This window comes from Pieris rapae, chromosome 12 (assembly GCF_905147795.1).
Source record: "Pieris rapae chromosome 12, ilPieRapa1.1, whole genome shotgun sequence".
Lineage (NCBI taxonomy): Eukaryota > Metazoa > Arthropoda > Insecta > Lepidoptera > Pieridae > Pieris > Pieris rapae.
In genome coordinates, this window is record NC_059520.1 from 6,864,044 (window position 1) to 6,876,850 (window position 12,807).

At 33.1% G+C, this 12,807-nt stretch overlaps 3 protein-coding genes across 14 annotated transcripts in view; 1 reads left to right on the top strand and 2 right to left on the bottom strand.

Moving 5' to 3' along the window:
- Positions 1-170: 170 nt before the first annotated feature.
- LOC111001602 (LIM domain-containing protein jub) lies at positions 171-5,241 on the bottom strand. Its single transcript, XM_022271538.2, has 6 exons — positions 3,538-5,241; positions 3,250-3,419; positions 2,860-2,922; positions 2,188-2,353; positions 1,714-1,854; positions 171-1,135 (listed from the first exon to the last, which is right to left on the bottom strand). Exons 1-6 carry the CDS (start codon positions 5,015-5,017, stop codon positions 1,026-1,028), a joined length of 2,130 nt encoding a protein of 709 aa, XP_022127230.2. The 5' UTR covers positions 5,018-5,241; the 3' UTR covers positions 171-1,025.
- Positions 5,242-6,536: 1,295 nt separating this feature from the next.
- Positions 6,537-10,343, top strand: LOC111002501 (DNA-directed RNA polymerase II subunit RPB2). The gene has a single exon (XM_022272662.2). The coding sequence runs from the start codon at positions 6,749-6,751 to the stop codon at positions 10,277-10,279; it is 3,531 nt and encodes a 1,176-aa protein (XP_022128354.1). The 5' UTR covers positions 6,537-6,748; the 3' UTR covers positions 10,280-10,343.
- A 431-nt stretch (positions 10,344-10,774) lies between these two features.
- The window catches only part of LOC111002442 (piezo-type mechanosensitive ion channel component), a 50,888-nt gene continuing 48,855 nt past the window's right edge, over positions 10,775-12,807 (bottom strand). For 10 of the 12 annotated variants that reach the window (XM_022272633.2, XM_022272639.2, XM_022272626.2 and 7 more), the window contains 2 exons: positions 12,275-12,416; positions 10,775-11,654 (listed from right to left, as the gene is read on the bottom strand). In XM_022272633.2, coding sequence (XP_022128325.2) covers positions 11,508-11,654; positions 12,275-12,416 — 289 coding nt within the window. In that variant the 3' untranslated portion in view covers positions 10,775-11,507. The remainder of the gene's footprint in view (positions 11,655-12,274; positions 12,417-12,807) is intronic. The other 2 variants (XM_045630300.1, XM_022272609.2) reach the window with 2 other exon arrangements.

Consider the following 12,807-nt stretch of genomic DNA (forward strand, 5'->3'; position numbering starts at 1 on the left):
GTTTACTTTGTATGTCTAATTTTCTTGTCCAATTCAATTTCTTAAAATGGTACAAGTTTATACTTTATTACATAATAGTATTATAAAGCTGCTTCGCTTAAGACAAAATTTACTTCATTACAAGTGTCAGTCCAATTACAGATATCTTAAAAATAATATTACATAATGTGTTCAGACATTTCACCAAGCACAATGTAAATAATATGTCAGTGTTATATTTGTCAGCAACATCTCTAATAAATGCAAATTTACTGCCCATTTAAAGGGCTCATAGGGGTTAATATGTAACCTATTGATATCACAAAGCACTGTAGGCAAATATCTTAAGTTAACAAAATCACTATTCATTTTGAGATTATAAATTACACTTAATTAAACTGAATTTTGACAGTTTCAATCTCCTGTCACTAATTGTAGAATGTAAAACCTTGCATGCTTGTACTTATTATAAATATTTAATCTCAGCAATTTCTCAACAGTGAAAATTTCATCATAAATGTAATTTATGGCAATTACAATAAAATTTTCATAGGAAGAATTATCCACCTTAAACATTATGCTGGTTCCTATAGCTACATTAAAATGAGCAAGACAATAATATACTATTTATCCCTTTTCTTTCAATTCCAAAGTGCTTCTTTTACAGTTGCATACTCATAATATACAGAATTTTATACTCATACTTTCTATACAAAGCAATAACTTAACACATTCAGAAATCTGTACTATAATGTAGCCCTATGCCACAAATAAAATTATTTATTATTATTACTAAATTATTTATCAATTAGATAATACCTTATCTTGTCTTACATAATAAAATTTCTCCATTTTTATACCTATATTTTCAAGAAGTTTCACAAAATCTTCATTTGTAATGCCACCCTTGTTTTATATTTGGGTTATGGAACATGAAATGTATATTTTGTTGTTGTCAAACTCATTGCGGAGTTTTCGTTTAAGCCGTTATTCACAAGCAGCAGCATTGGTAGTTTCTTTTTGCACTTTTTAATTTTATCACCATTTTAGCCCATATATTGGTAGGAAGCTGGTGAAAGATGAGGCGCTGGCGCCATTCCAGGTCCTGATGCGGCACCGATCGTCGACAAATGGCAAGCCCGACACATAAGTTTACCTACAATAAAATGGACATTTAACAAAAGATTTATCTTTAGAAAACAGGGAATATAATAAAAGTAAGATACAAGAAAATATTTTTGTTTTGCAAATATAACTTTTTTTCTGGATATAAATTGTGCGCCTAAACATATATATATATAAGTATATACCTGAAACTCTTAAGTCTAAATAATGAGTCAAGCAGAAAAAAATATTCTTCAGTTGTCTCTTCCCTGTCTAAGAACTCACAATAATCATTATGAGTAAATCAGCGTATTTCCACCATATATAAATAAACTGCTTAAACAAACAAGGCATGTAATCTGTTCCCGAGTTCGAATACCGACGAAACAACAATAATTGTGGGTGGCCACTTACTAATCACCAGCAAAATATGTAATAAACGAAATAGTCTCTATCTGCCTAACTTTGGTATATAGATAGACTGTAAACCTTTGATATTTGCGACTTCGTACTTATCTTTATCATATTCATCACTTTAATTATTTAAAGATAAAATTAGCTATATTTTTGAAAATATTAAAATTATCATGTTTAAATTCTTTATGAAGTAAAAGTTGAGTAAAAAATTACCTGCTAATGGGTAGCATCGTTTATCGGGTTCATCTGTCAGCTGCATACCGCACACACAGCACATATAGCAATCAACATGGAAGTCCCTGTCCATTGAAACCACTCTGACTGTTTCATCTGTGCCCTCAACAGGTGTTATGCCTGGAAAAACCAATCAAAATATTTAAAAAAAAATTTGCTAATATATTCAATTGATTGTGCTTGATATTGGTTAGGAGTGCGGTTCTAACCATTAAAATCATTTGCGCATTTCAACACCTGACTATTTTCTGGTTTGTTTCGTGAATTTCAAACACAAGAACAGTGTGTCTTCTCTTTAATAGAGACGAGTAGTGTTTTTGGACACTTACTTATGATAACAATCCATTCTAGTGAATTAGGTTAGACTTAAAATAGAATTAGTATAATTTCCCCTTGGTACTAAGTTTTTGTATTTTGTTAAATATAAAAAGTGATTTATTATTAGAGTAAGACCTTTTCCACAGCTGGCACACTTGGGTGCAAACATTCGATGATAATCATTGACACAGTATATCTTATTGTCAACATCAACTGTAAATGGAACTCCATCAAGGCACTCATTGCAGACACAACATCGGAAGCACCCTGGGTGATATGATTTTCCCATAGCTTGTAATATCTGAAATTAAGGACAATTTGTTACATAGAAGCTTATTCAATTCAATATAAAATAGACTAATATAGTCAATCATTAAAAACCATATTAACTCATAATATATATATTTTTAAACTAAATGACTAGAAAACTTAATGTACTAAAAACTTTTAGGTTTCTACAGTAAAGTTTTTTATTATTCATTTGTAAAGTTACAAAAACCCTGTTTGTAGAAATTATACAAAGCTGCTTATGTCCTGTCATAAATTCACTGAACAGGACAAAATGAATGTAATTCAGAGAACAGTAATGCTAAATGTAAATAAATATTTCTAATTAATAACACAGTGAAAGTTTTGAATTTAATAAGACAAAATCTTTTAAATTTGTGTTACTTTATAATTGACTGGATGCAATCTAGTTTCAGGCATAGTATTGAATAAACTCTGGATTAAAGTGGTATAATTAAAAAACATACTCAATAACTATTTGTTTTAAGTGTTAATAAATCATATTAAGTGCAAACATACCATTTCCATTATAAGATGGCCGCAAATAGCACATTTTTCAGCAGTTTGTTGAAAACCAGAATACTGAAATATATAAAAGAAAAAGTTATTCTATTTATTGGCAAAATTCAATTCACGATGCATGTATTTATTTATTTCTATTATGTGCCATAAAGTTTGAATAATATATTTTTGTGAATACTGACTGAGGCATATGAGATTGATAAAATGCTCTTTGCCTGGATGTTTACCCCTTATGTATTTATAAAAAAAAGTTATTCAATCTCAGAAACATCTCACTCTTATATTAATAATAAAATATCCAATCTTTTATTTTGAATTTTATTTGTTCTATGATTTTAAATAAACTTTTAATAAGTCTTGTTAAAGTAAAATATTTAAAAAACTTACCAAATAGTCTTCCTCGCAATATACTTTTCCATGAACATTATAAAATGCTTTTCCTCTAAGAGCCCGTCCACATGAACAACAGATGAAACAGTTTGTGTGATACAAATTACCCATTGCCTGGCATGCTTGACCAGCTCCTGTTACTCCAGTGCCGCATGTGTGACAAATACCTGAAGCATATTTATAATTAATAATTATACACTAAGTTACAGATAGATTTACTTATTCACAATGTCTTTTCTGACACAAAAAGTGTATTTTACATAAAAATATTACTGAAAAGCTTACCAAAGTACTCTCCTTCTTCATCTTGTCTTTCCATTTCCTCTTCTAGTTGCCGGGTCATTTCTTCTATTTTTCGCTGAGCTTCACTGGGGCCTTGAGGGCGGGGAGGTGTTATGCTGTATGGAAGCAAGCTCTTTCCTCTTCCCCCAGAGCCTCTTGATCCACCTGATACTTGTGACATAGAGCTGGGTGTTGGACTTGGTGCTGGAGATTGGGCAGGTGAACATAGAGATGTTCTTGTTGATGTTAGATTTCTAGATCCCACAGATTCTGATAAAGATACATTGTCTCTACTTGCTGCAGCTACAGCTGATGCTGATGTTCCACCAGTCATGCAAACATAGTCAGAACCATTTGTATCATCAACAATTTGCATCCTACCAGCTTGCATTTTTAAATTTAGGTTATACCCATTTGCCACCGTAGGTTTAATTTTTCCAAGTCCATTACCTAACAATGGCTTTGGGTGGAAAAATTTTGGAGCAGGCACAGCTGTTTGGACTTCAGTAGCTATGTTTGCTTTTGGTCTTTGAGCACTAGGTGCAATTGAAGCATAAATTGCACTTGAAGGCTTAACACTTGTAACCTTCTCTTCAATACTAGTCAGTTTGTTGTCAGTTTTTAATAGTGAACTCACGTCTGTATATTTTGGAGGAGCAGATTTCATTATAGTATAGTCACCACATGAAGTATCCTGGGATGAGTTATATGGAGGAGGGGGTGGGATTTTATCTAGCTTAGATTTATCACTTAATATATTTTTATTCAGATTAGTATTTGGAACTTGAGGCCCTGGAGTTGAGCTCTGTTGCATAAAGTGTTGGTTTGGATTTGCCTGTGTTTTAAACTCAGTTTTTTTTTCATTATCAGAACAAAGCATGTTCTCATAGACAACTGGTTTTGGTTTTGTGTTTACTGGTACTTGAGGCTGTGCCTTACTATATCTGGTGTCGTAGTAGCTTTCAGGGACCAAAGGTGGTGCCTGTTGGTATAGTTGATGATAGAATGGGGGTGGAGGTAACTGTTGATCACCGTAATAGTCTATATTTTCATACACAGGGGGCGGATACGACGCATTCGTATTACCCGGTATTTCGTATAAGTCTTCAGTTTGGTAACTTAAAGACCTTTGTGATATTGAATCTATTGAGCGCGTAGGGCTGGGCGGTAAGGCAGTGGCATTGATATCGCGTTTGTTTATTGAAGCAATAGTTTCGACGCGCTTAGGTGTGGCGTATTTAGAAGCTGCTATTACGTTAGAACGCTCATAAAAACTGTAATCTTGACGATTATTTGGATTACTATCTAAGGTAAAACTCTCAATCGCGCCCACGGGCCTGTTTTTTGTCTGCGCCGCTAAGTTAGATGTCGTTGCACTGTGCGCCTGCTCAGTTTCATTTTCGTCTTTGTTCGATATTTGTAAGTCTTGTAGTCCGATTACACATCGTTGTTCTTCTACATTATTTCTTCTTGGAAAGTCCATTGTATCCGAATTAGTTATTTAATATTTTGCCTATATACTATAAATCTGTACAAGAAAAATAACATTGATAAAATGAATGATTCATAGTTTAAAAACTTTTGGATCTAACTTCTACATTAATTTAGTAGCTGGAATTAACAATTAGAGAGCTTTAGAAATATGCAAGGTAAAAATTATAAAAGCAATTATTAAATAAATCTTAATCAGTAAATAATCACTTATCAAATTATTTTCAACCGCGCAGCCCGCAGAATATGAATAAAAATAATACACAATCTGTGAATGTCATCTTTAAGTCTTTAACTTATCTACATCATTAAGAAATTTATCTGTAATAAATATGCTTGTATTATCCAAATATGCAATATTTACCTTGTGTTAGTCAACCTATTTATATTACGTATTATAAGTGGTTATAATACGTGGTGTTATTATATGTGGTTTTCTAAGACACGCAAATTACGGTTTTCTCATATTGTTTATCTAGTTCCTTATAAAAATACAAGGGGTACACGAATTCTAATAATTGTTTTTTTAATTCAGGGAATGTCCAACAACAAACACCGATCCCAAAGTATATGTATATAACTTTGATGTAGTTCTTATAATATCCATATAACTGTAGGGACTTTGGGATCTCATCGTAACCCTCTATGGATTTCGGTATAGCTATTGAAAGTTACAGAGGATGGGATCGGGAATTGGCGGTATAATTGCCCACTTGAATTTATTATTTAAAATAAGAAGAAGCTGAATTAATACTAAATATTGAAGGAACATGCTTAATATACAGCAGATAAAAAGGTTTATGATTCAGATTTGAAAGCAGTGTAATTCTGATGCCACTGTACAATATTTTTAGTATTGCCACACTAGCATACTAGCAAAAGTGACATTTTTAGAGGAAGCCTGTCACTTTTGCTATCATCTATATATTATGTGACATATATCATCTATATATTGTGTAATTATCTTATCTTGTTTATGTTTTTAATTGTATATTTTTTTTTAATTCCTATTTTTAGCATAACTTATGTTTACATGTATTGTCGTACATATTAGATATAAGATTTTATAAAATTATCAGTGGATTTAGTAATATGTATGATGTTGTAGACTTCATAAATAAATAAATAAACATCTGTCGATATTTGCGGTATGGAGTAGGCGTAGATCGTAGACGAACTATGGTATAGACCAGGCATCAGCTTACAGCGTGTGAGATAGCGAATATTATAATTACCTGACATTGGTAACATGATTCGCAATTTAGTTGGTTTGCACTGAAAAATATGTTTGGAACGTAGATAGAGTATGTATAGAAGTATCAACGTCAGGTAGTTGGCAGTTGCCACACTATGTGTCCTTTGTAAATAGTTGGATTATAATATTCGCTATAATCTCATACGCTGTACGCTGATGCCTGGTCTATACCATAGTCCGTCTACGGGAGTAGGTTACAAAACGGCAAACGCTGATGTTAGTCTGTACTCTGTAAATTCATCAATCAAACAATTGTCAATCAGCATTCAGCATTCGTGATTCCGCCATGTTGACTATTTAGTGAATGTCGCACTTACAACGCGCAGCTGTAATTTTTTCTTTATTCTATTAATAAATGATTATATTTTATAATTAATAAGCTAATGCAAAGGAAATAAGTATTTTCTTAAGTATAATAACGTTTTCAAGAGCACATAGCTTCCTTGAAGTTACTTCTCAAAACCCAAGATGTATGATACAGAAGAAGATCAGTATGAAGAGGAAGATGTGGAAGAAATATCATCGGAATTGTGGCAGGAAGCTTGCTGGATAGTTATTAACGCATATTTCGATGAAAAGGGTCTAGTAAGGCAGCAACTGGACAGTTTCGACGAGTTCATACAAATGTCTGTACAAAGAATTGTTGAAGATTCTCCTCCTATTGAACTCCAGGCTGAAGCACAACATTCTTCTGGTGAAATAGAAATTCCTCCTAAATATCATTTGAAATTTGACCAAATTTATTTATCTAAGCCAACACACTGGGAAAAAGATGGTGCGCCATCACCAATGATGCCCAACGAAGCACGTTTACGTAATTTAACTTACTCTGCGCCTTTATATGTCGACATAACTAAAACAATTGTTAAAGAAAATGAAGATCCTATTGAAACACAGCATCAAAAAACTTTTATTGGGAAAATTCCCATTATGTTGAGATCCACTTACTGTTTGCTTAGCAATCTTACTGACAGAGATTTAACAGAATTGAATGAGTGTCCTCTGGATCCTGGTGGTTATTTTATTATAAATGGCTCTGAAAAGGTGTTGATTGCTCAAGAAAAGATGGCAACAAATACAGTATATGTTTTCAGTATGAAGGATGGAAAGTATGCTTACAAAACTGAAATTCGTTCTTGTTTGGAACATAGTTCTAGACCAACATCTACCCTTTGGGTTAATATGATGGCCCGCGGTGGACAAAGCATAAAAAAGTCAGCTATTGGTCAAAGAATTGTTGCCATTGTTCCTTACATTAAACAAGAGATTCCTATTATGATTGTATTTAGAGCTCTTGGTTTTGTAGCTGACAGAGATATTTTAGAACATATTATTTATGACTTTGATGATCCTGAAATGATGGAAATGGTAAAACCCTCACTAGATGAGGCATTTGTTATTCAAGAACAGAATGTGGCTCTAAACTTTATTGGAGCTAGAGGAGCAAGGCCTGGTGTGACAAAAGAAAGGCGTATAAAATATGCAAGAGAAATTTTGCAAAAGGAAATGTTGCCTCATGTTGGTGTTTCAGATTTTTGTGAAACTAAAAAAGCTTATTTCTTGGGCTACATGGTACATAGGTTACTTCTAGCTGCTTTGGGGCGCAGAGAACTAGATGACAGGGATCATTATGGAAATAAAAGGTTGGATTTAGCTGGACCATTATTAGCTTTTCTGTTTCGTGGATTATTTAAGAATTTACTTAAGGAAGTAAGGATGTATGCACAGAAATTTATTGATAAAGGCAAAGACTTTAATCTTGAATTAGCTATTAAAACAAAAATTATCACAGATGGTTTAAGGTACTCTCTTGCTACTGGTAACTGGGGTGACCAAAAGAAAGCTCATCAGGCCAGAGCTGGTGTTTCACAAGTGTTAAACCGGTTGACATTTGCATCAACATTATCACATTTGCGAAGAGTTAACTCACCTATTGGACGTGATGGCAAATTAGCTAAGCCTCGACAACTTCACAATACACTTTGGGGAATGATATGCCCTGCTGAAACACCAGAAGGCGCAGCTGTAGGTCTTGTAAAGAACTTGGCACTTATGGCCTATATTTCTGTTGGAAGTCAGCCATCACCAATTTTGGAGTTCTTGGAGGAGTGGTCTATGGAGAATTTGGAAGAAATAGCACCTTCAGCTATTGCAGATGCTACAAAAATATTTGTGAATGGGTGTTGGGTAGGAATACATAGAGACCCAGAACAATTAATGGCTACTTTGAGAAAATTGAGACGTCAAATGGACATAATTGTATCTGAAGTCAGTATGATTCGTGATATTCGTGACAGAGAGATAAGAATTTATACTGATGCAGGAAGAATTTGTCGTCCATTATTGATTGTTGAAAATGGAGCCCTTTTGCTTAAGAAAAAACATATTGATCAATTGAAGGAAAGAGATTACAATAACTATGGTTGGCAAAATTTAGTTGCAAGTGGTGTTGTGGAATATATTGATACTTTAGAAGAGGAGACAGTAATGATTGCTATGAGCCCTGATGATTTAGCTCAAGTTAAAGAATATGCTTACTGTACAACTTATACCCATTGTGAAATCCATCCAGCTATGATATTAGGAGTTTGTGCATCAATTATTCCTTTCCCTGATCACAATCAAAGCCCCAGAAATACATACCAGAGTGCTATGGGTAAACAAGCTATGGGAGTGTATATTACCAATTTCCACGTAAGAATGGACACCTTAGCTCATGTATTGTATTATCCACACAAACCACTGGTCACAACAAGATCTATGGAGTACTTGCGTTTCCGTGAATTACCGGCTGGAATCAATTCTATTGTTGCTATTTTGTGCTACACAGGATACAATCAGGAAGACAGTGTCATTTTGAATGCTTCTGCTGTTGAAAGAGGATTCTTTAGATCAGTATTTTATAGATCTTACAAAGACTCTGAGTCTAAGAGGATTGGTGATCAGGAAGAACAGTTTGAAAAGCCAACTAGACAAACATGTCAAGGAATGAGAAATGCCCTGTATGACAAGCTGGACGAAGATGGTATTATAGCTCCAGGTATAAGAGTATCAGGAGATGATGTGGTGATTGGAAAAACTATTACTTTACCGGAAAATGATGATGAACTTGAGGGAACAACAAAACGTTTCTCAAAAAGAGATGCATCGACGTTTTTGCGTAATAGTGAAACTGGTATCGTCGATCAAGTCATGTTGACATTGAACAGTGAAGGTTATAAATTCTGCAAAATTAGAGTACGTTCAGTACGCATTCCACAAATTGGCGATAAGTTCGCCTCTCGCCACGGGCAAAAGGGAACATGTGGAATTCAATACAGACAAGAAGACATGCCTTTCACTTGTGAAGGATTAACACCTGACATTATCATCAATCCGCACGCTATCCCATCTCGTATGACAATTGGTCACTTGATTGAATGCATTCAAGGGAAAGTATCATCGAACAAAGGCGAAATCGGTGACGCAACTCCCTTTAACGACGCGGTAAATGTGCAGAAAATTTCATCTTTATTGCAAGAATACGGCTATCATCTTCGTGGTAATGAAGTAATGTACAATGGACACACTGGAAGAAAGATAAATGCTCAAGTGTTCTTGGGGCCCACATATTACCAGCGTCTTAAGCACATGGTGGATGACAAAATACATTCACGAGCTAGAGGACCCGTGCAGATTTTGGTTAGACAACCTATGGAGGGTAGAGCAAGGGATGGCGGTCTCCGTTTTGGAGAAATGGAGCGTGATTGCCAAATCGCTCACGGCGCAGCGCAATTCTTACGAGAGAGACTATTTGAGGTATCTGATCCATACAGAATCCACGTCTGCAACTTCTGCGGTCTCATAGCTATTGCAAATCTTAGAAATAACACTTTTGAATGTAAAGGGTGTAAAAACAAAACCCAGATTTCACAAGTAAGACTACCATATGCCGCGAAATTATTATTCCAAGAATTGATGTCTATGAATATTGCGCCGAGGCTTATGGTAGTTAATTAACAATGCGTAGTCTAAGACTTTATAATTGTATTGATTGAATAAATAAAATTATTTTATAACATTTTATATGTCTTTATTATTAAACCACAACATTAAATGCAGCTTAAATACAACAGATATAAAAATGAACATTATTTTAATTGCACTTTCATTAACTACATTTACAACAGACAAAACATAGAACTGAGGTAAAGGATTGTATTGAATTCATAATTTATAAAGCTTGTGTGCTATTAGCGCAATTCATTCAATAAATTTCAATGAGAATCCAACATGTATAATTATTTACAATCGATTAAAACTAGCATTAAGTAAATAGTACAGCTAGGTTGAATAGGATACTTTTTTTATAGATATGTAAGTACTAAAACAACTATCACGATGGATCTAATTAAAATTACGTGATTTTAAAAAACATTTTTAAATTCCTAAGCATCCATACATACTATTTGTGTAGAGAACTATGACGGTTCAGTTCTCACTTCAATTAAAAAAAATCATATTTCATGTACTAATACGACCAGTTTTGGTAGTTTGTATATTTCGTAACTGTCCCGGTCAAAAATACAGCAGATAGGTAAAAACACTTATAGGCAGAGAGCTTGTTCTTTGATAGAGTCAAAACATTAAGTACTATATATTGAGGTGAAATTATTCAAAACACTAGATAAACATTGAAGCACCAAATATCGATTTACAACGATAACAAAAACAAAAAACGGTAAATTTCCAAAATCATAAGTAATCAATTTTACATTTTTTTCTTGTGTAGTTTATTTTGTTATAGATCATTTTCTTACAAATCTTTCTTAGAAACTAAAAATAAATATATTGTACTATTAAATGCAATAATTATACAATTTTTTTTTGTGTATACATGAAAAACTCAATGCGTGAATTGTATCAATGTGCTAAACATGTATATGACATGGGCTAAGCTTTGTATAATTGGTTTAAACTATGTATTTTATTATTTTAGTAAAAACATATAAAAGTCAAGGCGAAGTTTCTAGAGGAAACCCTTCTATTTTGGCTTACTCTTATTGAGTAGAAATAAACCGTGTTAATAGAGATATATAAAACACAATTTCAACTATATCTGTCTCTTTTTATTCTAGCGTAGACTGAAAGAGATAAACATACCACTGAGTACTTTAGATAGTGCATAAGACTGATTCAGTTTTTAGGTTTAAATATTTCTTATACTGACGAATTCTTACTAAGAATTTCAGTTCGGAGCTGGTAGAGCTCTTTGTTCTTGGCTGTCTTCTTCTCGTGGTCGACTCCATTTAATCATGGTCTCCGGCGACCGATATAGGAAGACCAGTTTGGCGAATAGATCCTCTTCTAATGTCAATTCGAGAGCTTCACGCACCTAAAATTATGTGAAACGATATTTATATGTTTATTATTATTATTAAAATATAAGTAGTATTAATGTTTTTGTGAGGTAAAGTAGATATTTATGTTGCTATCCGCAAAATTTTGGCGTGGTCAATGTGCTTCAAAAATAATTTTATGCACATAATTTTGCAAACATAAGTACTGGGAATTATAATTCTAGTCAAGTTGATTTAGTAGGAACATAAACATAAATTTAATTACATATTTAAAATTATGCATATAAATTGTCCTTTAAATTTTTTTCTCTTGTTGAAATCTTTTACTTTTAATCATCCATTTGCTGCAATTTATACCCCCCGTCCTCTTGTCAGCAAAAGTAAGCAAGCAATGCTCTCAAAAATAATAGTGCATTAACCTAATACATACAGTTATCCTCAAAAACACATTACATTTTAAAGCATAGACAATATTTGGGTAATATATGCTTTATTGGTTTTGCTGGTTTGCTTTATTAATTTATTTGGTAAGTGTAAAAAAATTCAATTATTACTGTAGACGCAATAGTGCATACGTAATACTTGGCCCTAAATTAGATTAGGAGATAACATAAATAAATATTTGAATGAATATTTTATAGTTCCCAAATCTTACCAGATATATATCCAGGCAGAGTTGCAACACTCTATCGACGTTGGGCAGATCGTCGAACATAATCTTTGTGTAGATGCCAGAGAAGAAGCCTCGAAGCACTCGTGACGCGAGAAACACGAATGTTGTGTATAAACCGATTATACTGAAAATAATAATCACGTGATCACAAAACTTAAAATCTATATAAATAAAAATGAATACAATATAATATGTTGCTAAGCGAAAATGTCGATGATTTTCCGATACAAGTATTTTTTCATTATTTATTAATTGAACTCTGATGTACTCTTATATAATTAATAAAATTGCATGGTGAACCGTAAACAAGAGTTTATATACTTAAAAAGAGATTAGTCTCGATTTGGTAGCATAGCTATATGTTCTATATGTTGGTATGTAACTACTTAAAAAGTAGGGTAGTAAGAACGAAAAAAGCGAAACGATGTTCGCAAAGGCAGCTAATATTAATATAAAAAGTAACTTTAATATATACGGCGTTTATTAATTGCTATACGTTTAATCGTTTTTTTTGG